At 36.4% G+C, this 27,393-nt stretch overlaps 3 protein-coding genes across 4 annotated transcripts; 1 reads left to right on the top strand and 2 right to left on the bottom strand.

Moving 5' to 3' along the window:
* Positions 1–3,982: 3,982 nt before the first annotated feature.
* On the bottom strand, positions 3,983–13,828 carry p3h1 (prolyl 3-hydroxylase 1). Its single transcript, XM_067387127.1, has 15 exons — positions 13,373–13,828; positions 12,348–12,500; positions 11,000–11,189; positions 10,645–10,776; positions 9,409–9,548; positions 8,974–9,063; positions 8,828–8,880; positions 8,138–8,259; positions 7,888–8,045; positions 7,677–7,769; positions 6,739–6,877; positions 6,555–6,645; positions 6,396–6,471; positions 6,050–6,190; positions 3,983–5,146 (listed from the first exon to the last, which is right to left on the bottom strand). The coding sequence occupies exons 1-15, from the start codon at positions 13,826–13,828 to the stop codon at positions 4,664–4,666; spliced, it is 2,517 nt and encodes an 838-aa protein (XP_067243228.1). The 3' UTR covers positions 3,983–4,663.
* Positions 13,829–15,418: 1,590 nt separating this feature from the next.
* c6h1orf50 (chromosome 6 C1orf50 homolog) lies at positions 15,419–17,697 on the top strand. Its single transcript, XM_067387126.1, has 5 exons — positions 15,419–15,555; positions 16,446–16,561; positions 16,643–16,729; positions 16,899–17,030; positions 17,273–17,697. The coding sequence occupies exons 1-5, from the start codon at positions 15,507–15,509 to the stop codon at positions 17,456–17,458; spliced, it is 570 nt and encodes a 189-aa protein (XP_067243227.1). The 5' UTR covers positions 15,419–15,506; the 3' UTR covers positions 17,459–17,697.
* Positions 17,698–21,833: 4,136 nt separating this feature from the next.
* ap5b1 (adaptor related protein complex 5 subunit beta 1) lies at positions 21,834–26,575 on the bottom strand. Of its 2 annotated transcripts, none has more exons than XM_067387124.1 (3): positions 26,479–26,575; positions 26,207–26,362; positions 21,834–24,583 (listed from the first exon to the last, which is right to left on the bottom strand). In XM_067387124.1, exons 2-3 carry the CDS (start codon positions 26,348–26,350, stop codon positions 21,923–21,925), a joined length of 2,805 nt encoding a protein of 934 aa, XP_067243225.1. In that variant the 5' UTR covers positions 26,351–26,362; positions 26,479–26,575; the 3' UTR covers positions 21,834–21,922. The 2 variants fall into 2 exon arrangements, with proteins under 2 accessions (XP_067243225.1, XP_067243226.1); XM_067387125.1 differs by having other exon boundaries at positions 26,207–26,351; positions 26,479–26,544.
* Positions 26,576–27,393: the final 818 nt, after the last annotated feature.

Here is a 27,393-nt window from a genome sequence, read left to right as displayed (position 1 = left end):
ACATCATATGTGCTTAACATAATATGAGTGTAGCAGTTCCTCATTGTTAATTGTGCTAGGCGAATAGTACTGACTTTGTGTAAGGTGCAATCATTAATAAGAATGCATATAAATTTAAATATTTAATTTAAACACTAATAATGGAGTGCTATTTCAGCTCATTTAGTGCCTGGTTACGATTTACTGAAGGTGGTTATCGAATAGGGAAAGTTTTTCTTATATATTTTTAGTTTTCATTATTTAGCTGTGGTGCTTTAATTAGCAAACTGATATATGGACAAATGTAATCAAAAAATGTAACTCAATGGCTGGGTTTGTCCATATTTGACCCAAAGTTTGGGTTGAAACAACCCAGCATTTTTTATGCAAGAAAATCTGTCACTACTTCATTTAAGACTATCGTGTTAAAAATAATCACCTTTTTTTTTTTTTTTTTTTTGCTACACTTGATCCGTTGAAGTTTTCCTGAAAGTTGTCCAATCGTACCAGCCTTCATATACACGGATTCCTAAAGACCGACTGATCGGTCAGGCAACCCATCGACTAATTTATGCTAAAAATATGTTGTTCTGCACATCCCTTTTAGTGAATAAAACACAGGTTGTTTAGTGAATTCGTCCCTCTGTGTCCCGTAAGGCTCAGGGGCGATTGCCATTATAAACGTCTCATAATGGAGTAAAACAAAAGAGCTTGTATATGAACACAACAGAAGAAGTTTCATACCGCTTAGTACGCACCACAGATTACTTCTGAGTGAAAAGGCGTAAATCCATGTAGTACTGTATTGTATGCCAGTCACAGTGTTAAGGCTTTGCTTTTCTATTCTGTCCGAACAATAGCTAGTCACATACACCACAATCCCTGAAGCAGACAATGTGGTCTGTGTCTGCCAGGGTTTGTATGACACGGCGGGCAGCCCCACACAAAGACGGCATACAGCGAAGACACACGCCCGAGAAAAGGACTGTAAACGCACACTGGCCGCCATCAAACATGTCAGAATGCAAACAAACTTCATGTGACTGTTTCTTCATGCAAGTCTCTACATAAGTTATGCATTTTAGTGTAAATTGACATGCGTCACAGTTTGAACTGACCGACAACATTGCTAATTGACCCCAGCCCTTATGCACACAAAGTCAATGTCCTCATGTAAAGGTCAGATGGACACGTGTGGGGTGTGTAAATGACAAAAGAAAAGAGGCAAGACTACAGAAAGTGCTTCCAAAGCCATTAACATGGAACTCTGAATTATTTTGCATTTGTTTTACATCTCATCAGCTCAAACAAAAGACAATGGATGTGTGGTAACAGTAAAGGTCTGCACCAAGCATCTGAACGCCCAGCAATCACAATACTGTAAACTCATAAGGTATGCAAAATCAAACATGATTCAAAACATGAATGTATGAAGTAGAGAGTGTGTGGTCATTGCTAATGGCTTTTTGCCAATTTCAGGGTGGCTTCCCATTGTGTCTTCAGACGCTGGCAACAAATGGTATTACACAACACTACCAACAAGATCTTTATGTGCAGGGGGTAATGCAGTGTCTCTCTATATATTTATTTCAGTTTTAGACGTGGTAGCTTGTTTATAGCTTGTCCAAACTGATTTAGTTGGTCAGTGGCAGAGCAAAAGACCATTTTTGACCAGCAACAAACCATGTTGCGAAACCCATCTTGACCACCTTATGACCTGTTTTTCCTGCAGTAACCTTGATAAAGGTCCTCAGTGGCATCCTAAATCACTTCAGACCAGCTAGAAACCAGGTAAATATGTTCCATTGGAGAGCTAGTGAAATACACAACAGTATGTAGTCTTCTTCCATAAAGCTTACTCTAACACTAATATTATTGGTGTTACAGACATCTAAAGTGAAATTGGACCTTGTTTTTGTTTATTATTTGGTTCTAGAACAACCCTTGGTTAATGTTAGAATATAAAAAACTCAAGGGGTAATTGATGCTGTGCTTAAATATTCTTTGCACCCAGTGTAACGGCCCTTCGAGTAAAATTTTACTGTAAGAGTCATTGTCCCCCATCAGTTCCTGGCATTCTGCTCATGGCTAGTTCTGCCCACTCCTCAGCAGTGGGAGGTACACAAGAGGAACTGTTTGTACCGCTAACAAGGGGAGGTAAAGGAACATGAGGGGTCTCATTGCAGCTGCCACAGGTCACTTTTCAAATTCACCTCCACTATTCAACTGCCAGTACGCTCCAGGTGGACTATTCAGTGCCTCTTTGCAAGCTGTGGCCTAATATGTAAGAGCAAACCACATTAGAATGAATTGAAACTGTTGCACTTATGCTGTAAAACTTTGTGCATTATATTAAAACTTGTAAAAAAAAAAAAAAAAAAAAAAAAAAAACAGCTAAAACCAGCCTATGTTGGTTTAAACTGGATGTAGCTGGTTTAAGCTGCTCAAGCTGATCTCCCAGCATGGCCAAGCTGATGTTCAGCTGTTTTTAGCAGGTTGGTCAAGCTGGTCTCCTAGCTTGATTAGCTAAAGAAGTGGTCAAAACCAGCAATAGATGACAAGTCCAGTTAAAGCAGAACTAAGTAACTTTTTTACCTTCATAAATAGTTCTCTAAGTCCTTACTATGGTTAACTGACCTGTAGTGGTGTGTTTGAGGCGAGCACTAACCCCTCTGGCACGTCTACGCCAGAAAAAAACACTTGCAAGTTGAGCTGAGCCGACCCGACACAATCTCGCCTCAAGTTCACGTTCACTCGAGAGTGACAAAATGCTTTACGGTAATTCAAAAACAAGCCAATTTCGAAAATTACCCACCTCCATCGATATTTCTTGTACTGTATTTGCAAAACTACTGCGCTGGTGTTGTAGTCATTTACGACAGTGTGATTCACTGAAGGAACCTGTAGGGGGAGCTTCGCAAATCGTACTGAGTTCCGCTTTAAAACCAGCCAACCATCTTTTTTTTAGCCTGGACACTTTAGATGCAAATGACTGTGGTGACCTGCAAGACCATGATGTAAAAGCTTATCATTTCTTCAAAAGATTATGAGTAAACCACCAAAACACTGGGGTTTGGTTTGCTAGCCATTTCCTCACCACAAAACTTGAATTTTGGTTGGTTAGCACGGAAATGCTAAGTACTGAATGCTAAATATGAGCAAAAAAACAAGTATGTAATATCCTAGAAAGATTTAGTTGCCTTTTGTTTAGCTATGAACATGAACCATGATTTGATACTTGTTATTGCTAATAGCTATTAATAATTTAGGTGGAAGGACATCCTCATTCTAGAGAGCTTTTTATTTCACAAAAAATGGATGCGAGTCAAGATCATCAATATTTTTATGTAAGTTTAAAATACTGAAACCTAAATCTAAAAAACTGAAGAGATGACATCAAAGCTAACTCAAGATTTCACATACACCATGAGCTAAACACCTGATTCATATGGAAAAACCTTATAAAAGCTAATAGCTTTTTGTGATCTTGGTTATTCTTCTTCAACAGGTATCAATATTATAGTATTTATATTATTAATTTAGATATAAAAAAAAATCTTTTTGATGTATAGATTGTCTAATGATGTCTGATAATTATGCAGTTAAGTCTGGATTGGATCTGGGTCTGGATCTATTCACATGCAAATTCCATGTGGCGCAATAACATCCTTAACTTTTTTTTTTCTTCTTCCATCAGTCTATAAAAAGACACAGATGCTTCATTCTAATCTATTTGCTGCAGTAAATGACTTTGTCAAGATGGAAGAGGAGATTTTTTGTTGAGGTGTAATTGTAGGTGTCCTAAAGACAGCTTTGAATATAATTGCCAATGCACTTGTCCAGAAAATTGCTTTGGGTGGACCAGGCATACAGAAGAACTAATACTACAAATAGAGGAAAAAGTGAAGGAATAACCATTGTGAAATAGAAATAGTGCCATTTCAGAATTACTGTTTTATATAAAAATGCCCAAACAAGTACAAACAGCTTGTGTTATTGAGGGAACAATGTACTTGGAGAGACATGGAACTGTCCCTCAGCTCAATGCTGCCACCTAGTGCAGTGTTGCATCAGTGCATATTCATGAACTCGTGTTTGTTAATATCCTATGAAGAAAACTGAATTTATGGCTGAGTAATATCTGAAATTGTATGGCTTGTTGAAGAGAGAAGTGTTTTGCTTGGCAGATGATAAAACAGGTGAAAAAATTACATGTAATTACATTAAAGAAGAAAACAGCCATTTTCAGGGAATATTTTTTACTTGTGCCTAGAACAACAATGGCATTAGCTACACCATGTCAAAATCCCACCCATTGTGCCTGTGAGTTTTGCATAGTCAAGCACTGCTTATTAAAAACGTTTTGCCCTGTTATAGTTTTAAAAAACATTTTGCTTTTATTCAGGAATTATTATGGGAATGCAAAGTGGCAAATGTAATCTCTGAAAGCTGCCATACTTTTTCAATGAGTATGAAACGTTACTACTGTATTTCGGTTCCTGAGGCAAGGTTAGATTTAATTACATTTCAGGCAAAACAGAAAATAAAACACTCAACTTGATTGTCACCCACAAGTCTGCACTCCCGTGATATGTCATTGATTTTAAAGTGTTTTAGAAAAATGTACCCAACCATCAGCACTGCTCCATTTCTGATTAAAAAACTAAGAATAAAAGAGAGAGGCTCATAACTCATTGTGTTTTTCAGCTGTAGAGTCTTTAGTTTCTGTGGTCTTTGACTTTGTTTTCTTGTCATTTGCAGTGTTTTTAACAGTTGCTTTGCCTGATTTCTTGCCAGGTGGTTTCTCTTTTTCATCTGACTTTACAGGTTTTGTCTTGTTGGCTGTTTTTGAATTCTTTTTTTCTGTTGTTGTGGTTTTTGTTTTGTCTGCTTTAGCTTTTGTTTGGGTTTCTGTTTTGGTCGTCTTTTTTGATGCTTTGGCCTTTGGTTTTTCACTTTTCTTGCCATCAGTTTTGTTGCCCTCAGTAGCTTTGCTGGGTTGTTCTGCAGACGTGCTTGTCTTTACTGTGTCTTTTTCTGTTGTTTTAGCAGGAATTGTTCCATCAGGTTCAGAGGGTTTCTCTTCACTGTCCGTTACCGTTTTCTGGACGTCAGCTTCAACTGGGCCAGAAAGCTTTTTCAGAAGTTCTTCAGCCAGTAAACGCTCCTGTGGACCCAACAAAATGCAAGGTTAGACAATGAAGAAACTTAAAAATTATGACTTAAGAGTAAAGAACACTGTTTTTGTATTTATGTACCAAATTTTCCAGAATATAAGTGACAGCGATGTTCCTAGATAAACAGGGATGTTGATCATTCCAATCAACCAATAAGATTTGAAGGAGATTTGAGGTTTACAGTTTATGTCAAGTTTATGCTTATGGCAAGGGTTAGGGGCTTCTACACCATTCTTATCCACCTATCATTTCCCTCTGATTTCAAGGATAAGTTGTGGGTAGGGTAAGGTTTAGGACTACGTTTTGGGGTGAACGTGATTTCACTAAGTGCAACATGTTCCTGGATCAACATCTTTGTTGATCCTGGAATAACATTCCAATCAACCAATCAGATTTGAGGGACAAGTTTACTGTTTTTGTCAAGTTTAGGCTTACAGCCAGGGTTAGGTGCTTCCACATCAGTGTTATTCAACTATCATTTCCCTCTAATATTAGAAATAAGCTATGGGTTGGGTTAGGTTTAGGGGTTGGGAAAAGGTTAGGACTAAATTTTCGGATTAGAATGTTGTTCCAGGATCAACAAAATATGTTGATCCAGGAACATGTCTTACTTGGCAAAATCAGGTGACCTATGTTTTGGACAGGAATGTTGTTCCAGGATCAACAAAAGATGTTTATCCAGGAACACGTCTTGGCAAAATCATGGCGATTTAATTGCATTTGTGAGGAAAAATACACAGATAAGTCGCATTTTATTATTACATTCAGAAATAATGTCAAATACTATTGCATAACATAACTTTGGCCCCCGGTTTCAAAGACAAGGCTTAAAAAAAGGCTTAAAAAAGGCTTTATTTTACCATTCACAAAAGTGCACTGAAATTTCTACTTGCCTTCTCATTGTGATGAGGATCCAGAGTGAACCGAAGCACTAGAGCACACCTCTGGCCTTTAGTTACTGCGGTGACTCCATGAAGGTTCTCCTGTCCGGCTCTGAATCCCACGACTCTACCACACTGAGGCTTCACCACTGCCTGAAGACGTGGTAGAGTGAAATAATAGCTGTTTATAGACATTTAATAGAGCATGCTGCCACATAGATGTTGATCTAGTATCACGCGACTGTAAAAATATAGATATGTTAGTAGAGTCACTTCTTTTAGTTAGTTAGTTAGTTACTCCCCTATTCACAGCATACTAGTTTGAATGAAAATGATGCAAAACATCTAGAAATCTTACAGAGACAGTTTTGGCGTCCGGCTCTGTGAAGATAAAATCTCCCCCTTCAAAGTCATCATTGAGGTACAAAATTGCACTACAAAGCAAAACAGAATGTATTAATGAGTATATTATAAACTAAATAACCATAATGCTTTACTGGTTCCTCAGGCGGCAAACCTGTAGCCTTGTTCGCTGTATGCTGACGGCTCTCTGATACACTCGTTGAGCTCGGAGACGAGCAGACAGTCTGCCCGTTCTTCCTGTTTCTCTGGATAGAAAGAGAGACCAACATGTGCTTGCTTAAGAACTAGGTGTTCAAGATGCAAAAATACTGTATATCTTTCTTAAAATGTCAGTTTACCAATGGTGGATCGGCAAACCAGGTCTGAGCTGGAGAAATAAAGGGGTGATTCCAGACCAAAGTTAGTTTCCAGAACTTTATGGACCTTCTCATTGAGATTGAAAAACAAATGTGCACTCTTCAAGGGAACTAGATCCTCCTGGCCAAGGTATGAGACAAAAAACAAAAAAACATTTAATTGATTAATTAAAATACAGCATACCTGAAAGAAAGGACAGAGTATCATATTTTTACTAGTAATACAGGGTTTGCAAAATCTAAATCAGCCCTATACCTCATGCTAATTTTTTTAGATGTTTGATTGTTTTAAAACACACACTAACATTTAAAAGTTTGTGGTCAGTACGCTTTTTTAAGAAATTAATACTTTTTATTCAGCAATGATGCTTCAAATTTATCAAAAGTTACAGTTAAGACATTTGTAATGTTACAAAAGATTTCTATTTCATATAAATGCTGTTCTATTGAACTTTCTATTCATCAAAGAATCCTGTAGAAAATGTTTTACAGTTTTCACAAAAATATTAAGCAGCATGTTTCTTGAGCAGCAAATCATCATATTAGAATGATTTCTGAAGGATCATGTGACACTGAAGACTAGAGTAATGATGCTGAAAATTCAGCTTTGCATCACAGAAATAAATTAAATTTTAAAATATATTCAAATAATAAACAGCTATTTTTTATTATAATAATATTTCACAATATTACTGTTTTTACTGTATTTTTGATCAAATAAATGCAGACTTGGTGAGCATAAAAAAACAGCACTTTTACCAACCCCAAACCTTTGAATCAAGCCCAACAAAAACAGAAACTAAACAACTGATGTGTTGCATGCTGCTTTATCACACTGATTGCACATTTCAAATATTAGTTTCATATAAATTGACTGAATTCAAGATTGTTTTTAAACTCTGTAGAAAAGTATGTCTCACCTGCAGAGCTTTGAGAACTGTGATGTCCTGAAACATCTCACTCGCTGAATGAGGGGAGGGTGCTGCTTTAAAACCATCCCGAAGAGCTGCTGCCTGTGAGATTTAATTTAAGCAATATAAAAAAACATATATTTGGTTGATTGATTGCAGTAAACAAACATGCCTTCTTTGTTCACTCTTTTGGGAAATCACAAGAAAAGTGGAAACATACAGCGGAGAGGCGATGAAGTTCCTGACACTCATCAGACGTGATGATGCCATCCAGGACGACTCGCTGTGAACCGTTCAGGGCCGTGGATGTCATGGTTACCCTGATGTCATCAAAGGGGAGTTTGTTGCCAGTTTCCGGAGCAGGTGCTGGTTTGATTTCTGAAATAGCAGCAGTTTTGTGTCACTGAATTAAGATGTACACATAAAATTTGAGGATTTGGTCATGTGACTTATTTATCCCTACATCTTACCGTCTTTTATCAAAATGCCAAGGTCTGATGTTTCTTTAGACTTCTCTTCCACGAGTGTCTCAATCTCTTTCATCAGGTTACCAATCTCCTCAGTAATCCTCGCGGCTGTTTCTCTGTCCGCCCTGCGAGCATGAGAGGAAACCAACGTCAGGTCAATTGAACTTTCGGTAACACTTTATTTTAGGGTCCAGTTCTTACAATTAAATGCATATTACTAGGATACTGGCTGTTTATTAGTACTTATAAAGCAGATATTAATGCCTTATTCTGCATGACCATATTCTAAATCACCTAATCCTCTAAAACCCCTAATAACCAACTACCTTACTAACTATTAATAAGCAGTAGTTAGGAGTTTATTGAGGAAAAAGTCAGAGTTAAAAGTCAGAATTGGAGCCTAAATTAAAGTTTGACTTAACTTTCATGCAACAACAAAGATATACTTACTTTTGTTTCTATCAGAATCCTAAATAAAATGTTTAATGGTTTCCACAAAAATATTAAACAACTCGACTGTTTTCAACATTTATAACTTAGTATCAAATCATCATATTAGAATGATTTCTGAAGGATCATGTGACACTGAAGACTGGAGTAATGCTGAAATGTCAGCTTTGATCACAGGAATAAATTACATTTTAAAATACATTCAAACAGCTATTAGTAATAACACTTCAAAGATATACTTACTTTTGTTTGTCTCGTAGTTTCTTTGGCATGACATCCTCAGGAGTCCATGTGTCCTGAGACGCAATGAGACCAAGATTTTATCATAATTTGTAACTGAACACAAATAAATATGAAAAGTACAGCACTGTGTGCACGTGAAGACTTACTGGATCAACAAAAGTTTTACCAAAAATCTCATAGCCGAAGTAAAGGAGCTCTTTTTCCAGCAGAGACTTCTTAATATGCTGCTTAACAACCTGCAATAAGAAAAATAACACGATGATGTTTTGTTCAAATGTCTGCACTGGAAGTGTGCACCATATTTCCATTGAAAATAAATTTAAAATGATGTTGGTTACACCTTATTTTAAGGCTTCTTTTTGTAATTATACATTTACGTTCTGAGTAATATTAAATAACTGCATGTACTTACTTTGGTTTGGTTTAGTTGCATGTAATTATGCATAATTTATATTTATTACTATAGTAACTACATGTAACAATGACAATAAAATTAGGTGGTACCTGATGTTTTTATTAACTGACATGATAAATAAATGTGCTGTCGATGCTTGTGCATCATTGCCATGTGCAGACGGTACCTCTCTGGCTGTAATGTTGGCGGCTTTTTCGTCTCCCAGCACGGCGGAGTAGTATGCCAGGTTCTGAGCCATGACCGCATCCTCAGGGTGGAAGAGCAGGTATGTTTTCGCACACTCAATGGCCTGCTCGTATTTCTCACCTAGGAGAGAAAGCTTTAAAATGAACCCAAACACAAATAACACATGATGCATTTACCCCAGTGCATCTAACTGCCATGCAAACTTTGGCGTACTTAAATATGTCTTCTAAAAACATCAGTATTTATGCTAAAACTGTTATTATTATGTTTTTATAAACTATTATATAGTATTTATTAAACTATTACATAGAATTGCATAGTTATAAGCTATTATATAGTATTTATAAAATATTTTGAAATATCTTTTATTTTAAATTTTAGTGTGTTAGTACTTTTGTTGTGCTTTTGTCATATTATTTTTGTAATGTTTTATATATATATATATATATATATATATATTTCTATATAGTTTTAATTCATTTTTATTTCAGTTTTAGTTTCAGTATTTTTTTTCTGATTTTTATATTTATATTTATTTCAGTTGCTGAAACCATTTTTGGTAACACCAAAAATTAAAGCCTTTATAAATAATTATACAATTATTTTTAATGCCTTAAAGGTATAGTTCACCCAAAAATGAAAATTCTGTCATGATTTACTCACCCTCAGGTTGTTCCAAATGTATGGAAAAATACTATGGAAGTTAATGGGTTCCATCAACTGTTTGGTTACTGACATTTTTTATAATATCTTCTTTTGTGTTCAACAGAAGAAAGACGTTAGTACAGGTTTGGAACAGCTTGAGGGTGAGTAAATGATGACAGAATTTTCATTTTGGCGTGAACTATCCCTTCAAATATGACCTGTAATGCCTTATAATGCATTGTATGGTCTCATGAATAATTGCAACCACAGTTATAATACATTATAATTCTTATCTATTAATTGAACACATCTTTAGAAAGTATTATGCATTAAAACACATGACAAATGACCAATTTCAGATGTAACAAGGAATCTGAAAAAATGGTTGGAATTATTTATGAAAAGATACAATGCATTATAACGTACATTATGAATACCTTTATAATGCATTATATATAAAGTCTTTTAAGTCAAGTGTTACCCCATTTTTAATAGTTTTGCTTTTAGTTAACAGTAACAACACTCAAATCTGGTATTGAATATGATTATGCTGAATAAGAGTGTATCATACTGTTATAATATGAGAACTGAAGATAGTTAAAGTGCGAGGGGAGGAAATCTTCAAAAGGCTTCTCTCTTCCAGCGGTGGATGCCAGCTCCACGGCACAGTTCTGTTTGCAGCTCAAAACGTGAAGGTAATGATCTGTGATCAAAGCAAATATATACATGAATACTTCAAAAATCCGTATTTATGAAACATTTAGTGTAACAGAAATACATACAAGGAAAAGAAAAGTCAAATAAGACATCAAACATGAGATTTAAAAATTACATCAATTATTAAATCAAAGAGAATCTTCTCAAAGAGAAACAAGCACTATCGGGTGTTGTTAACTCAAAATCAGAAGCATCAGAATTTCACATGCCTGTCATAGATTGGAAGAGGTCGGCGCTATACTCCATGTAGTTGTACCCGTCGTAATCGAACGCTCCCTCGCAGAGAACTCTGCATTCTTCATAAGCGGTGAAGTATTCTTCTACAGCGGCCTCAAAGTGCTCAATGGCTGGGCCAAAATCTTCTGAACTGTAATGTATCTTGCCTTCTAAAAATTCTGCCTGAAAAAAGTTACAGTGACAGTCAGTTATACTCAATTATACTTACAGCATTATAAACTATTACACATCCATCCATCCATCCATCCATCCATCTACCTATTCATCCATTCATCTATCCATCCATCCATCCATCCATCCATCCATCCATCTACCTATCCATCCATCCATCCATCTACCTATTCATCCATCCATCCATCTACCTATTCATCCATTAATCCATCCATCCATCCATCTATCCATCATCCATCCATCTATCTACCTATTCATCCATCCATCCATCCATCCATCTACCTATTCATCCATCCATCCATCTACCTATTCATCCATTCATCAATGTACCTATTCATCCATCCATCAATCCATCCATCATCCATCCATCCATCAATCCATCCATCATCCATCCATCCATCCACCTATCCATCCATCCATCTACCTATTCATCCATTCATCTATCCATCCATCCATCCATCCATCATCCATCTACCTATTCGTCCATCCATCCATCTACCTATTCATCCATCCATCCATCAACCTATTCATCCATCCATCCATCTATCTATTCATCCATCCATCCATCTACCTATTCATCCATCCATCCATCCACCTATCTATCCATCCATCTACCTATTCATCCATTCATCTATCCATCATCCATCTACCTATTCATCCATCCATCCATCTACCTATTCATCCATTCATCTATCCATCCATCCATCCATCCATCCATCATCCATCTACCTATTCATCCATCCATCCATCCATCCATCCATCTATCTATTCATCCATCCATCAATCTACCTATTCATCCATCCATCCATCCATCCATCCATCTATTCATCCATCCACCTATTCATCCATCCATTCATCAATCCATCATCCATCCACCTAGCTATTCATCCATCCATCCACCCATTCCCCTACCTATTCATCCATCCATCCACCCATCCCCTACCTATTCATCCATCCATCCACCTATACTTCAATCCATCCCCTACCTATTCATCAATTTATTCATCCATCCACCTACCTATTCATCCATCCATCCACCTAGCTATTCATCCATCCATCCATCCATCCACCTACCTATTCATCCATCCACCTAGCTGTTCATCCATCCATCCATCCAGATATATTCAGATTAATAAACATTCCTCATACCATGTGCAGTCTCTCCTCCAGGTCCTTAAAATCAGTCTCTTGCACCCCAGCCATCATCCTGTAGTACTCTAAATTCTGTTTCATCTCTGCATGTTCAGGGTTTGCTATGAAAAATGTATTTGCTGCTGCCACTGCCTTGTCAAGCTTGTTTATCTGTAGGTACAAGGAGAAACAAAAAATAACAAAGAAGAAGAAGAGAACAAAAAAATATTCAGATACTGGATAGAAAACACTCACACTTTCCAAGTTATATTTGAGAGACAAAATTGTTCCTAGAATATGGCTAAGCATGAGACACAAAAAAATATTAAAAATGTATATGTTGAACTGTAAGTCATCATGAATTTGAGAGATTGCTTTAAGCTTTAAGGACAGCAGCACTACTTTAATGACAATTTTCTTTTCAGTTCAACAGCTCACTCTAATTATGGTGATAAATGTATCTTTTGAATGCAAAAACTATGCATTTTAATATATTTATTATTTTTTGTGCTTAGCTGAATATATTTGTGCTTAGCTAAATATGGCTTATGCTTAGCTATAGTCAGGAACAATTTTGTATCTAATGTATAACTTGGAAAACGTGAATTTAAATGCAAAAACTGCATTTTCATTAGGCCCAGTGGTCTGAGGCTCATGGGCCAGACTGTAGATCTCATTAAAAACCATAGCTTCAAAAGGCAGTAGTATTTTAGAGCCTCTCATAGAAGTCCTGGAAGCTTGGGCTGCTGCAAAGCTCCACCTAAAGACGTGGCACAGTGATGAGTTTGAGGGGGTTGGGAAAACGTGGATGAGCTTCTCAAACATTTAACCATTCAATGCTATCTGCGCTTCGTACACAATTCTGCACATTTATGCACTGATTTGATGTGATCCATAACTCGATGGCCTAGTTTTGTTTACAAAAAGCTCGTCTAATGAGATGCACAGATTTCCCCCATTCCCGTTATTTTTAAAAACGCCTTTGCGTTTTTATAAAAATGTTTACATGCATTTCATTCATGCTGACCTCTTTTTTTTTTTACCTTAAAGTAAGCCACTTGCAGATAATTGTAAGGCGTCCTCTTCTTGAACTCCAGCTCTATGTTCTCACTAACTTTATAAAGTGTCGGTGGTCCCAGTTTCTCGCTTTCACATGCATTCACACAATCAGCCCGTTTGAGAATCCTCTGGAAAAACGCTAAATCCTCCACAGGCCCGGCTCCTGGGATCGGGACACCCAAACCTGGGAAAGAATCCCCGAAAGCGGTGTGATTCGCGCAGGATAAGCGGCAGTGCGTCTGGATTTTACGCAGCGCTCCTTTATTCCGCAAAGCTCTTTCCATGTTCAGGATCACAGCCAGCCAGTCCTGCTTATAATACGCCTCCACCGCGTTGTCAAAAAGCAGATCGTATGGCTCAAATATTCCATTGATTTGAGTGTCACACAAGGTGAAATGTACAGTGGAGAGGATTGAGATCAGGAACAGTGAGGTCCACATCTTGGAGACTGTAGGCCTGTGAGGTAGAACTCGGTTTTGGAGACTCTCCTAAAGTCTCTGGAGAGGGGTGGAGCTCCAGGACTGTGTGAAGCCTGTGTAAGAGCGGAGATATTTAGGAGAACTGTGTGAATATGAGTCTAGGCGCAGATTTGACTGACAATTTAGGCATTTTGAACGAAGATAAAGTGTGTATACACAATACATAAACTGCGTGAATTGGTGTGACAAATGTGTCCAGTAATGTGGTCTTTTTTCTGTTTACATTTAATTTTCTTTTCTTTATTAGGAGAAAAACAGCTGGTTAACACTTTACAGTAATTTGCAGTCATTTACAAACATAATTTACTTAACAGATCAGCAATTCTGTCATTCAATGTGTACATTCTCTTATGAATAGCCTATAAAATGTAGTACATAAAATGTAAATCTATTTTTTTACTTTATACTATATATACTATACATACTATTTTATGCATGAATTTTTTTAAGTTAAAATACTACTAAATGTTCAAGTTCACAGAAATAGAGTAGTCACAGATCACATGGGATCTTTAAACTCTTATCAAAAATGGTACATTTGAGTGTGTGATTATATGTGTGGATACTTAGGTATGTATATACTTTATAGCTGTAAGGTTTTGTTTGTGAATGTATGTGCATACACTTGATAAATGGCCGAAATGTCTAAACTTTTATGCTCCAGCATATATTCTATACTCGTGACATTATGCTTGACATTCTAATATATATATATATATTAGTTTGTTTTATTACACCTTTTACTTTTTAATTACAGTTTTATTATTATTATTATTATTATTAAATTTATTTTTTATTATTCTATTTTTTTTATTATTATTTATTTATTTTCTCTCTGGGGGTGGGGTGAGATGGGAACATATTTTTTCACGATTCTCCTGTATCTGTATCCTGTTAATATTGTAAAAGTTCAATAAACATTTTTTTTTAAAAGTACGTTTTTTAAAAAAAATAAAATTATTTTAAAGTTTTGCTAAAAAAATAAAATAAAATGTCACAGCATTTGACTAGAAAATTTTTTTTTATGTAGTCTAGTCAGACCATCTGGGATATATTTTTGTTTATATTTTATGTGTTGTTTCTTCTCGCTGTTGTGAGAAAAGCAAAAACCAAATTACAAAGTTGTTTAAATTAACTTAAAAACTAAAAATAAATAAATAAAACAGAAACAGCTTGCATAATTAAGATAACATGAAGAAAACGTCCAAAAGTCTAGTACAAAACAAATGATAAACTTGTACAGACTTGCAGTTTTTGGTTTTATAATTTCAAGCTCAGATCTTTCATAACTCACGTTACAACAGTCTACGTAACACGACGAACACGACACGCGAAGGCTGCCTCTAAACATGCACAACCGCTTTGTATTTGAATCATGGATATAATAAATATCACTGTGTCATATAATATTCAAAATTATTATCTTAGAAACACGTGCTATAGTTTAACCCCTCGTTAAATATGTGTGGAAATTATTAGATTACAAAAATAGAGGTATCTTTATACAGGCAACTGTCACGGCTACTACTCCACAGTAGGACCCCAGAAACGCCTCCGTGTTGTGCCAGACTTTTTTTAGTGACACCGGCGAGAAGTCTCGTGTTAGTTTGCTGAGAGTTAAGGGATAATTCATCACAGAATGGACAAAACTGTCAGTCTGCCACACCAACCCAACAAAACCACCACAAGTAAGACAAATGCTTTCGATGATATATTCATAAATTGTATGAACAAGTCATAATATAGCATATTTTTATTAGTTCAGGTTGTTGTCTGTTTTGTCAGCCAGTTAATGATTGTATTGATCGAGTTAATCATTCCAACATATTGTTAGTTATACAGTTAAAACAGAGGTTGAATGTCTTTGCTTAAAAGTATTTTCATTGACAAACAAAATTGTTATTATAAGCTGACATAATGTTTGTAATGTTATTAAATGTCCCATTATTGGCTCACTGTAAACACAACAGAGTCAGTGATACTAAGCTACCAGCATTTTCAGTTAAAATTGTTTGTTTATTTCATCCATTCACACAAACAAACACTAAATTAGCCTATAGTCTTTTGGTAACATTTGACAGTCAAATTTTGCAAGTAACAGTAAAAGATTAATGCATAAATAAGATAATAAAGACTATTTGCAGAGTGTATTTTAAAAATGTATGTAATTTTTTTTACATTTTAAACACCTGAGTCTTAGCTCTTCGCCTCCAGAGATGTTTGCTTTTACTCACAAGAGCTTATCCAACCGGTTACATAATTACCTTACAAAATTCACCAGAGTAACAATAATTTCCTGATGCATTACTGTGGGATCTCAGATCAGAACAGTGCAGGAAGCTTTTAAAGTCTTTTTGGCATTTTTAACTTATTTTTTTTATGGAAGTGGTGGTGGCTGCATACAAATATACTGTAATAACTATGGTATTTTGGCTGAACTATGAAATACTGTTACCATAGTACAGTTATGTAAGATTATCCTTTGGATTTTATGCATCATTTTTACTCTAAATGCAAAAACATGTCTGTACAATGTAACAGGATTTTACGTGTATACATTAATGCATTTATATTACAGTAACTTTGGTGGAGACCAGCAGTAACCCAAGTGGAATGATGCTGGTGAATCCCTACCAGACTAACCGGGTTGGGGATCCCATGGACCTAGTTTGTCTGGCACAGCAAGTACAGAAGGTAAGTGATGCTTTAGGTCACACTTGTGATATACAATTTTTTATCATCTTTTAATGATGGATTTTTTTGTGGGAATTTTAGGGAGATGAATTTATCAGAGCCAATGCTTGCAATAAACTTACAATCATTGCTGACCAGATAAGATACCTTCAGGAGCAAGCAAGAAAGGTGAGATTGAAGTGTCAATCAGATGACCATTTTTATTATACAGCAATGTGATAAATGTCCCTGGAGCAGCACAGGAATATGTGTCTTTTGTTTAAATATACGTGCCAGTATAATAATCTGAAATGTGACAAATAAATAATGGTTAGATCACTCCCTGTCTATACTTAAGGTTTTGGAAGATGCCAAGAAAGATGCTGAGCTTCATCACGCCGCCTGCAATGTTGTGAAGAAACCAGGAAACATGTATTATCTTTACATGCGTGAATCCGGACAGCGATACTTCTCGATTCTGTCTCCACGGGTGAGTTGAGTGCCACATTATGAGTCTCATCTGTTGTTATGAGTGAGAAATGAGGTCGATCTAAATTGGTTGGTGCCAACTAATAAAGATAATGAAACAAAATGTTTAGTAATTGCTCTATAATCTCGGAAATAAGGAATTCTGCTGTTCGGTAAGGTGTAACAAAAGAAAACAATAAATATTTGTGCTAAAGCAAACTACAAAATGTAACTGCTAATTTAATATGTTTCAATATCTTACAGGAATGGGGATCTAGTTGCCCTCACAAGTTCCTTGGTGGATACAAACTCCAACACGACATGTCATGGACACCACAAGAGGAGGTTGAAAAACGGGATGCTGAAATTGGCATCATGGACAAACTGTTGAACAGGCAAATTGCTCTACCAGCCAGCACAGAGCCTAACTTTGAGGGTATTTCACAGTAAAAGGGCACAGCTCACTCATGGACTGTCTTATCTGGCCATGAAGGCCAACTGGTCTTAAAGAGACTAATTGTTTGTTAATACACAGGATAATTCGCAAACCTGGATTGACTTGTCACTACTGCTGAACTTTAATCATGCATTTAATGTCTGTATGGCCAGATTTTCAATGCTGCTTTCTCAAATGTATCTTAATTTAAGAACTATTTGCCATTTGGTTTTTAGTAAAGTCCCCCTGTGGTGAAAACATTAAAAACTTGATTGTTTGTATGTATGTGTGCTGTTTTTAATATGCTTTAAGACAAACCACGTGCAAATTCATAAGTCAACACCATTGCTGAGTATTTTCTCTTTAAAACTGCAGCGATCTAAAGCAAAGTGTGTACGAGTGACACGTCTTCTTGTGTTATTCTATAGTCTTTTTGTCTAAAGACGGTTTCAAAAGCATGTTTTGAAATTGCTGTTTATTCAGTCACAAACTACCTTGTAACCAATCATGTCAATTGGTGCGTTCAAGTCTTCCTGGGAAGTTCGTATTTACGAGGTGGGAAATCGTGTGTACGACGGTAGGTGCGTTCAAGTCACTTTCGTCGGAGTATGATGGCGGTGTGCCTTCTCTAAATTAATTACACAAAATTACAACACTTCTGCTTTAGAAAATGTAGAGCAAATAATGTACATTAGTTGTATGTTGCTTTTTTTTATGTTTTTTAATTAATTTATGAAGCTGTTGTAAACTTTATTGTTGCATATTACATTTTTATACTGTGATGCTATTGTATTTTTTGCTGGGAATCAGCTTACTTTGTTGTAAATAGAAAAGCCTGACAATTCACTGCTAAATACCTGTAATATTGTGGTATTTCGCCATGTTTCTGACTGACACGCCCCCAACTCGTACAGATCGGAGCTTAAAGAAAATTACGAGCTTCCCACTGGTATTTACGACATTGTGGTGGCATTCATGTCAGTTCTGCTCGTAAATACGATCTTTCCGACATGACTTGAACGCACCAAATGTCCTGGCAGACTTTAGCCAAAGTCCCTTTCAGACAAGTCATTTCACTCGGCGGCCATCTTTGAAACGCCTCTCGGGCATCATGCCCTATCTCTTTGAATGGGGAAACATAAAATTCTCCAAAACTGTTTGCCAACCTTACGATTAAATTTCATATTTGAAATCACCAATGAGATCAAACAACAACCGGCTCATAAATTTAGTTTCTAAACGCTCGAATCATGACAAACAAAACTGTATTTTTCAGGCTGGATCAAGCTAATGCGCATGCGCAGACCTAAATGCGCGTGTCTTCGAAGGCACGCTTCTGACTGTTTCTATAGAAACCGGTGATTCTAACGGCCGCTGAAGTGACGCGATGACTTTACCAGTCGGCGATTGGCTCTTATTTAGAAGGCGGGACTTATTCCGCCATATTGCGCGTTACACTCTCTCTCCCATTCAAAACAATACGAGTGACACGTCTTCTTGTGTTATTCTATCCACCTGTTTCCGCAGGGCGCTACTGTAAAAGAGAACGTGGGTACAACTTCCGGTGAGGCGGCGGAAGTAGCCTACCAATGGTATTTTGTGCGCTAATTAGCGAAGAGGCTAAGTGTTTTTTGGATCATTGTTTACTTTGTCAAGTTGCCAATCTTTATGAGAGATGTCGTTACGGTGCTCAGGGACAACATCTCAGTTTACTACATTATTAGTTAATAATATCACAATACAATACACAGTTTTCGTGCCCTTAATTGCTCTTTACTAACCTTCCACAAAAGTGCTGCTGCATGACTAGAGCATCCTGACCCTGTAATACATGAACAACCCGCTGTCTGTAACAGTTACTTCCCGTCAAAGCCTGATGTGATATTTTGTCGTGCGTGCCAGAGCCAGTCGCGTTTCCACAGTCGATGCTAAAGGCTACTTATGTTAACCATTGCGATAATAAATACACACGTTTATGGAAAATATCAGATACTGCTTGAAGACAATTATAATTATAATCGTGTATTTATTTGATTTAATGTTTTATCTCTTCCCTGTGCCTGTTGATTCCTCACAAATGCGTATCTTTCACAGATTCACACACCGGTTAACTCGTATAACTCATTACTCCTGTTGTCTTCTCATGAGCTCCCTCTGTTGCTCTGGCTGAAAGGATCAGGATAGATTGACGGAGAGATCGCGCAAACGTCCTCGGATAGCAATCATCGCATAATTTAGAGGAAAATCAATAGAAATGCTCAGAAAAGTGACGTAAACATAGGGCATGTTATCAATATATTTCTAAATGTGTAAGCCTTTGGATTTAAAAGCCTTAGTGGAGTTGTTTTTTGCATTCTTGTGATCGCAAATAAATGGAAGCAGGCGCAACTGAATAGGTCTGTGTTTTCTTTTTATGTCAATATAAATATCAGTTAGATTTAGCATGATTGATCTGCACTCCTGACATAAATTAATACATTACTATTACTGTAACATTTTTTATTGTAAAACATTGTTCAAATATTGATGCTGGAATCTTAAATCTTTAAGTTAAAAACAAACGTTCGCAAGTTTGGATCGCTAAATCTTGAATGACTGTCAACTGTTCAGTGAATCAGTGTCACGTCCAGCTTGTTTACTTCGAACCGGAAGACGCTCCCACGTTTGACGCAAGGCCTCATGGGGCGTAGGAAACTTGTGGATAGTCTTTTTGTCTAAAGACAGTTTCAAAAGCATGTTTTGAAATGGCTGTTTATTCAGTCACAAACTACCTTGTAACCAATCATGTCAATGTCCTGGCAGACTAGCCAAAGTCCCTTTCAGACAAGTCATTTCACTCGGCGGCCATCTTTGAAACGCCTCTCTGGCATCCTGGGCATCATGCAATCTCTTTAAATGGGGAAACATCAAATTCTCAAACTGTTCACCAACCTTACGATTAAATTTCATATTTGAATATTTGAAATCACCAATGAAATCTAACAACAACCGGCTCAACAAACCATCTTGTGTTATTCTATAGTCTTTGCTTTAGCATATCATTAACCATGACCGCTCTGAAGCAGGAGAGTATATCAATGTATATTTTTCTGTTTATATGAAAAATTGGGTAGATTTAGCAATATAGCGAGTGTATGATGTATATTATGATGTTATGAACTATAAACCTTTCTCCACTGACATTCTGAGTTGTTCAACGCGTTTTTAAGGATACTGACTGTTAGAAGGCAGCTGTCTGACTCTGAGATGAAGAACAGGAACATTGTTTGTGTAACATTAGCAACACATTATTAGCCCTTTGATAACACCCCTGGAAAAGTCTGGTTTTGGACGATATCAGCATAAATCCTTATAATTTTTTGGTGCAAATACATTACAGTAACTTGACATTATCCAGCAATAATAATTTTCATGTGTTCATTTCATTTCATTACATAATAATGGCAGTATATACATGTCAAAGTCAGACATGCCCCTTTGCCAGCTGTGATGCCTGGTTACTGGTTTAAACTTGGCCCAGGTTTGTAAAAGATTTTTGGGTCAGCACACCTTAATAGCTTCAACAATTGATTGCCAATTAAGTTTAGAATACAATGAAATAATTAGAACCCAGTTTAGGTCAGATAGCTGCTAATGCTGGATATTTTGATGAATCAAAAATTTAAGTATAAACTGTTTATGTAATAAAATCTGTTTTTATAATTTGTGTTGTCCCTTACCAGTGCAAAATTATCACAAATTAAAAAGGATTCATGCCAATATTGTCCAAAACCCCACTTTTCTAGGACGTTTCCAAACTTTTGGAGGGCAGTGTAGATATAAATATTTGTTATATATTGTTATATAAAAAGAAATTTACAAACAAGTTACAAACAATACAACAAATACGACAGAGATTTAACTTGTTTTTTCACATTTGAATATACTGACAAATATTTAATTAGGCTACTGTCCCTTTAAGACCGAATCCATGGATGTAATATAGGCTACTAACACATTTCCTGTTTTTACCCACCTGTTTACGTCCACTTAACCGACTGTATTTACGTGAGAAAAACGGGACGTCTGGTCACCCTACTTATGAGTGGAGGCGGGGCTAATTAGCATATTCATAAGTCCGTGTATATTAAATGAAGAAAGGGTTTAGCGTTGCATTCAGACTATTTTAAGGCATGATTTTTTTTTTTTCCATAGGAAAAAAAATGTTTAAACATCGCTTTGGTGATCAAAGATGAGCTTAAAGGGATAAAATTATTGACTACAGGATGACTTTAAATCATTTATTCAGTGCCTTGTATTGATTTTTTGTAAAGCAGCAGAAATGCACTTGAAACATGAAACAACACACCACATGTGCACATATATACTTTATTAAACACGTTACTCAAAGATTTTATATACAAAAACAAATGGTGTTATATCAATACAAAGTAATAAAATAAATTTAATTGGTTAAAATAAAATCAAATATAATTCATTTAGCCATCTGTTACTGTTGTGCTACAATGATCAGTAATATCTTGAAGGTAAGAGTTCACAAAGGGCAATAGCTCCCAGTTGTCCGTTGCAATGCTGACCTGAACTGCGTCCTCAGCTTGTGTAATCGCCAAAAGGACATGGCACATTGGTGGAAGAAAGAACAAGACTTTCCATGATCTTTCGCTTTGCCGATCTGTAATCAGGTAACCCTGAAAATGTGTCTCGATCAGATCGGCTAGACTTTCATCTCCAGCTTTGAAACAGAACAGACTAATGGCAGCTTTGTTAGGACTCCCAGAGGCTGCGGTCTCCCAGATGCGGTCGAACACTTCCTCTTTGCATGCACGTGATGTATTTAGCGATAAAGGCAGAGGAAGGAATATCTCAGGGAATGAAACGCTCACGTCAGGCAGTTGGCTGTGCCAAGAGCGTCCATCTTGGGTGGTAAATATGGCACTGACGCATACAGTAGTGGGGTAGGGTTGAAATGGTTTGAGCTTTACGTTGACCTCCGGTGGCTTTCGGTCTCTGAACACGCAAGGTATGTGTATGTCACTTACCTTTGCATAGTTTGAATCTTTCAGCTCGAAATGCAGACAGATTGTAAAGACTCTATCGAATAAAGCATCGGTTTCGTCTGCATGAGTCAGATTGTACCTCAAAGTGACCTCCGACCCAAAGCCTGGCATCTGGAACTGTTCTTGATAAACCTCCAAACTTTTCTTAGTCTCTCCTGTTGCCTCCAACGACTCTGAAGTTTCTGAAATGCTTTGTGAGGGTTTTTCTTGCACCTTGATGAGTCGCAAAACATGCCGCTCGGTTTTGCGTACAGTCAGGTTACTGGCGATCCCCTCGCCCTCGGCCATGATGGCAGAATGTGACCGCTCTTTGGCACGACCTCCATCAGGTCCTTTGGCGAGAACCCCCGTCAGCTTTTCCCATGAAAGGTTGGTTAGCAATGTGTAGTAGAACCGAGCGTGATCCTTAATATCCGTGTCGTCGTAATGAACCGATATGTATTGCAAAAGATCAGCCAACTCGATAAACACCTGATCGATGGAAGGATGCTCCAAAAGATTGCGACAAACAGCAAGAACTGCGTTTCCGACCTGCCAGTTGCCTCTTTCACACAAGTTGGAGTTGATGAGAACATTGAGAAGAAGGTAAATGGTGTTCCTCTGGGTAATTGGACCCTCTTTAGCCACTCTTTTCAAGACTTTCAAGTGCCAGCTCAAATTATGAATCGTCAAATGCAATGGAGGCATTTCCATAATGCATTTCTGAAGCCCTCTCAACAACTTCACAGACCAGACGTGGTCGCCCAGACACTCCTGGATGCGATCCGTGAGGCCAATCAAATTTGGAGCTAGTCGGGAATGTCGGGAATACATGTCGCATAATTTGTCGATAAGCTTCTCGGAGAGTTCTTCCATGCCGCTGAAGTGTGTGAGAAAAATAAACACAGCCCTGAAAGACGTCACCACCACTTCTCTGCTACCGTCACTGTCTACGATTTTCAAAAGCGCCATTATGTGATTAAACAGGTAGTCGATTCCTTTGTCCGCTTCACCCTCGTCTGCCTCTAGATGCACCAGACAAAGAAGGTTCAGTCTGCAGAGCATAGTAGCACTATCATTAAAAACCGTTGGAAGAAGAGATGCTGCCAAACGTGGCGTAACCAGCACAGGTAAACTCTCTTCTCCGCTACTTGATATGGGCCGGTTCTCAGGGAAGTGCAGAATGCAATCCATGTAGAAGAGCTTCTCAGGAGTTCCTAGGAGCGGATGCTGGGCCGTGCTCACAAGACGCTTGAGCAGGAAGTTCTCATCCTCGGCGGTGAAAAGGCTGTCTGTGAACGTTTCTTTCATGAAGAGTGTGGCATGCATGAGCTCGATTTCTGCGGTTCCGAAAAGTCGCAGAAGCTGAGATTTGAATAACGTTGGAGAAAGTCCCGGCACCATTGCGACAACTTCTACAAGCTCCCTCAGCAGGGCAGATTGGGAAATGGGCGTTAGCAGGTAAGACTCCTCCAAGAGTGAAGCCATTATAGATTTGAGTTCTTTACAATCCAATCCTGGTGGCAAACATGGGACTTGCACCATCATGTTTATTGGCAACAAGGTCAATCCTAACTGATTACTTTTCCACGCAAACCCTTCATTTCCTCCTAAAATGCTCTTAAACTCTAAATCAGTAACATCTTTTTGCTTCGTCAAGATCCGTATGGCGTTTTTCAGCCCTAGTGTATAAAGCATACAATAGGACTGATGCAGAACGGTAGTTTCTTGCTGCTTCAGAAGATGCAGGGACTCTAACTTTTGAGAAAGAAGACCCGGGCAACAGGTTTCCATTTCTCTAAGGCAGTCGCAGGCGGTGGCCCTTATAGGCTGTTGGGAAAGCCCGCATCTGTAGTCATTGGTGTCCTGAATTGTCTGAAATAGAAGGTCCAGCCAGTCTTCAGCCATCTTTGTGTGGGTGGCCAAGCAGGATGTGCATATTATCACGTTGGTGATGGCCAGCATGACATTGCACTTGAGGATGATGGATTTCTGTGGCGTGTGAGAGAAGACTGACAGCAGTTCAAGGGCCGTTTCTTCTCCCACGGAGGTAGAAGGGCAGAGAATGGTTGGATGATCCAGTAGCACAGACACAAGGAGTATCTTATAGTAAGGAAAAAATAATAATTTCAAGTTAATTGCACACCATTTCAACAGTATGTAATAGGTCTAGATATTGCAAAAGATGCAAACATTGTGGAGAAAATGTGATGGTAGCATGTTTGTTTATTTGAAATACAATACCAGTCAAAAGTTTGGAAACATTACTATTTTTGATGTTTTTGAACGAAGTCTCTTATGCTCATTAAGGCTACATTTATTTCATAATAAATACAGAAAAAAACAGTAATATTGTGAAATATTATTACAATTTAAAATTATGGTTTTCTATTTTAATGTGCTTAAAAATATAATTTATTTATGTGATGCAAAGCTGAATTTTCAGCATCATTACTCCAGTCCTCAGTGTCACATGATCCTTCAGAAATCATTCTAATATGCTGATTTGATGCTCAGTTATTATCAATGTTGAAAACAGTCGTGTTGCTTAATATTTTTTTGGAACCAGTGTGCCTTTTTCAGGATTCACTGATAAATAAAAGGTTAAAAAGAATAGCATTTATTCAAAATATAAATCTTTTCTAACAATATAAATCTTTACTATCACTTTTTTATCAATTTAACACATCCGGCTGAATAAAAGTATTAATTTATTTCCCCCCCCCAAAAAAAAAGAAAAAAATTACTGACCCCAAACTTTTGATTGGTAGTGTATATTGTTACAAAAGATTTCTATTTTAAATATATGCAGATATTTTTTTAAAACTTTTTATTCATCAAAGAATCCTGAAAGTATCACAGGTTATAAAATAATATTAAGCAGCACAACTGTCTCCAACATTGATAATAAATCATATTAGAATGATTTCTGAAGGATCACGTGACACTGAAGACTGGAGTAATGATGCTGAAAATTCAGCTTTGATCACAGGAATAAATTATATTTTAAAGTACATTAAAATAGAAAACCATAATTTTAAATTGTAATAATATTTCACAATATTATTGTTTTTTCTGTATTTATTATGAAATTAATGCAGCCTTAATGAGCATAAGAGACTTCATTCAAAAAATATTAAAATAGTAATGTTTCCAAACTTTTGACTGGTAGTGTATACCATACTAAATAGTGATTTGTACCTCTGGCTGATAAACAGACATTGAACATAAACAGGATGTCCAACATTTTATATTAAATAATATTTATTATAAATTTACACTTTGTTTATATTTTTCATTTGTCACTTTATTATGAAAAATATTACTAAACATTAAGAAACTACTAAGAAAATTAATATATTATACTCTATTTTTATGTATTAAAGGAATAGTTCACCCAAAAAATAACATTCTTTCATCATTTACTCGCTCTCAAGTAACCAAAGAGTTGATAGGCCCCATTTACTTCCATAGTATTTTTTTATACTATACTATGGAAGTCAATGGGGTCCATCAATTGTTTGGTTACCCATATTATTCAAAATATCTTCTTTTGTGTTCAGCAGAAGAAAGAAATTCATACAGGTGTGGAACAACTTGAGGGTGAGTAAATGATGACAGTATTTTCATTTTTGGGTGAACTATCCCTTTAAGATTTTTTCATGCACGTTATATAAAATACACTACAATAAATAAGACGTATATGTGTTTGCTTGCTTTCATTACCTTGAGCTGATCATTGGCCTTATCATTCCGCAGTTCGTGGAGAAGTTCAGCCAAGAAAGTCTCAGAGGTGGTGGTAGCCAAAAACTGAGATGGGCTCAGTAGAAAGGCCGATATTCTCTGATCCCACAGATCCGCAATAGTCATTCTGGAGATAAACTGTGAGTTTAAATCAGAATAGAAGAAGTTGTGTTCATGGCATTGGCGCTTTGTTGATTTAATAATGTACACAAACATTAATATAAAAAGTGCATTCTTTCAATTTAACAACTCACCTTTCAGATCACACTTTAAAAACATAAATAAAGCAAATATTACTGTGTACAGTCCATCTATTGACGTCTCTGAAAATCATGTGTTCCCAAGCTGTCATATGATAAACCAGGTAGTGACTGTACACTTTAAAATAAAAGTCGCCATTTATTACATATTCCATAATATCTATGTCAGATTATTTTTAATTATCTAATTGTATAGTAATTACATATAACTTTATTTTATTTTATTTTTTTTTCTTAATTTTACACTCTAATTATTTACGCGTACATTAATGAGATTAAAGAGTGGGCTTGTATTTTGACACGGTGATGTGATCTTGTTTTTTTGTTTGACTGCCATCGTGTGGTGGTTTAAGAATTTAGAGAAGTAGGTCAAAAAGTAACCTGAATTTGAAAATTAAATAATTAGAAATAATAAATAGCCTTTACAATGAATATTAAGGCCATGGTTTGTAAGATAATGTGATTTACATCTAATCTTGAAAACTAACAATTTACTGATGTCATTAAATACTAACACTTTTATAATTTGCTCTAATTGCAAATTGTAAATTTTATGTAAAAATGATTATATAGTGTAAATAAATTGTATAATGCGTATAAGGAGTATAATACGAATAAATGGTATAATACGAAATGTGGCAATATGTGCAAAACAATATAAGGAATATGTAATATATAAATGGTGGCAATATGATGAGAAATGTATGCCCTATTAGTGATTAAAATACATATATGTATTTATTTAAATATACAAATTATTATATAATACCTATGTATTCATATTCTCATCATAGTTTTATTTATAATAATATTTAAAATACATGATTATCACTATATATTTTTTCTCTGTGTGTAGAACTAATGAATTCACTCGCAAATGACACCTGAATTTATTTATTTCCCCTGTAT

The sequence above is a fragment of the Chanodichthys erythropterus genome, chromosome 6, assembly GCF_024489055.1.
Source record: "Chanodichthys erythropterus isolate Z2021 chromosome 6, ASM2448905v1, whole genome shotgun sequence".
Taxonomy (NCBI): domain Eukaryota; kingdom Metazoa; phylum Chordata; class Actinopteri; order Cypriniformes; family Xenocyprididae; genus Chanodichthys; species Chanodichthys erythropterus.
Note: the sequence above shows the minus strand (reverse complement) of the source record. Positions and strands in the feature narration are given on the sequence as shown.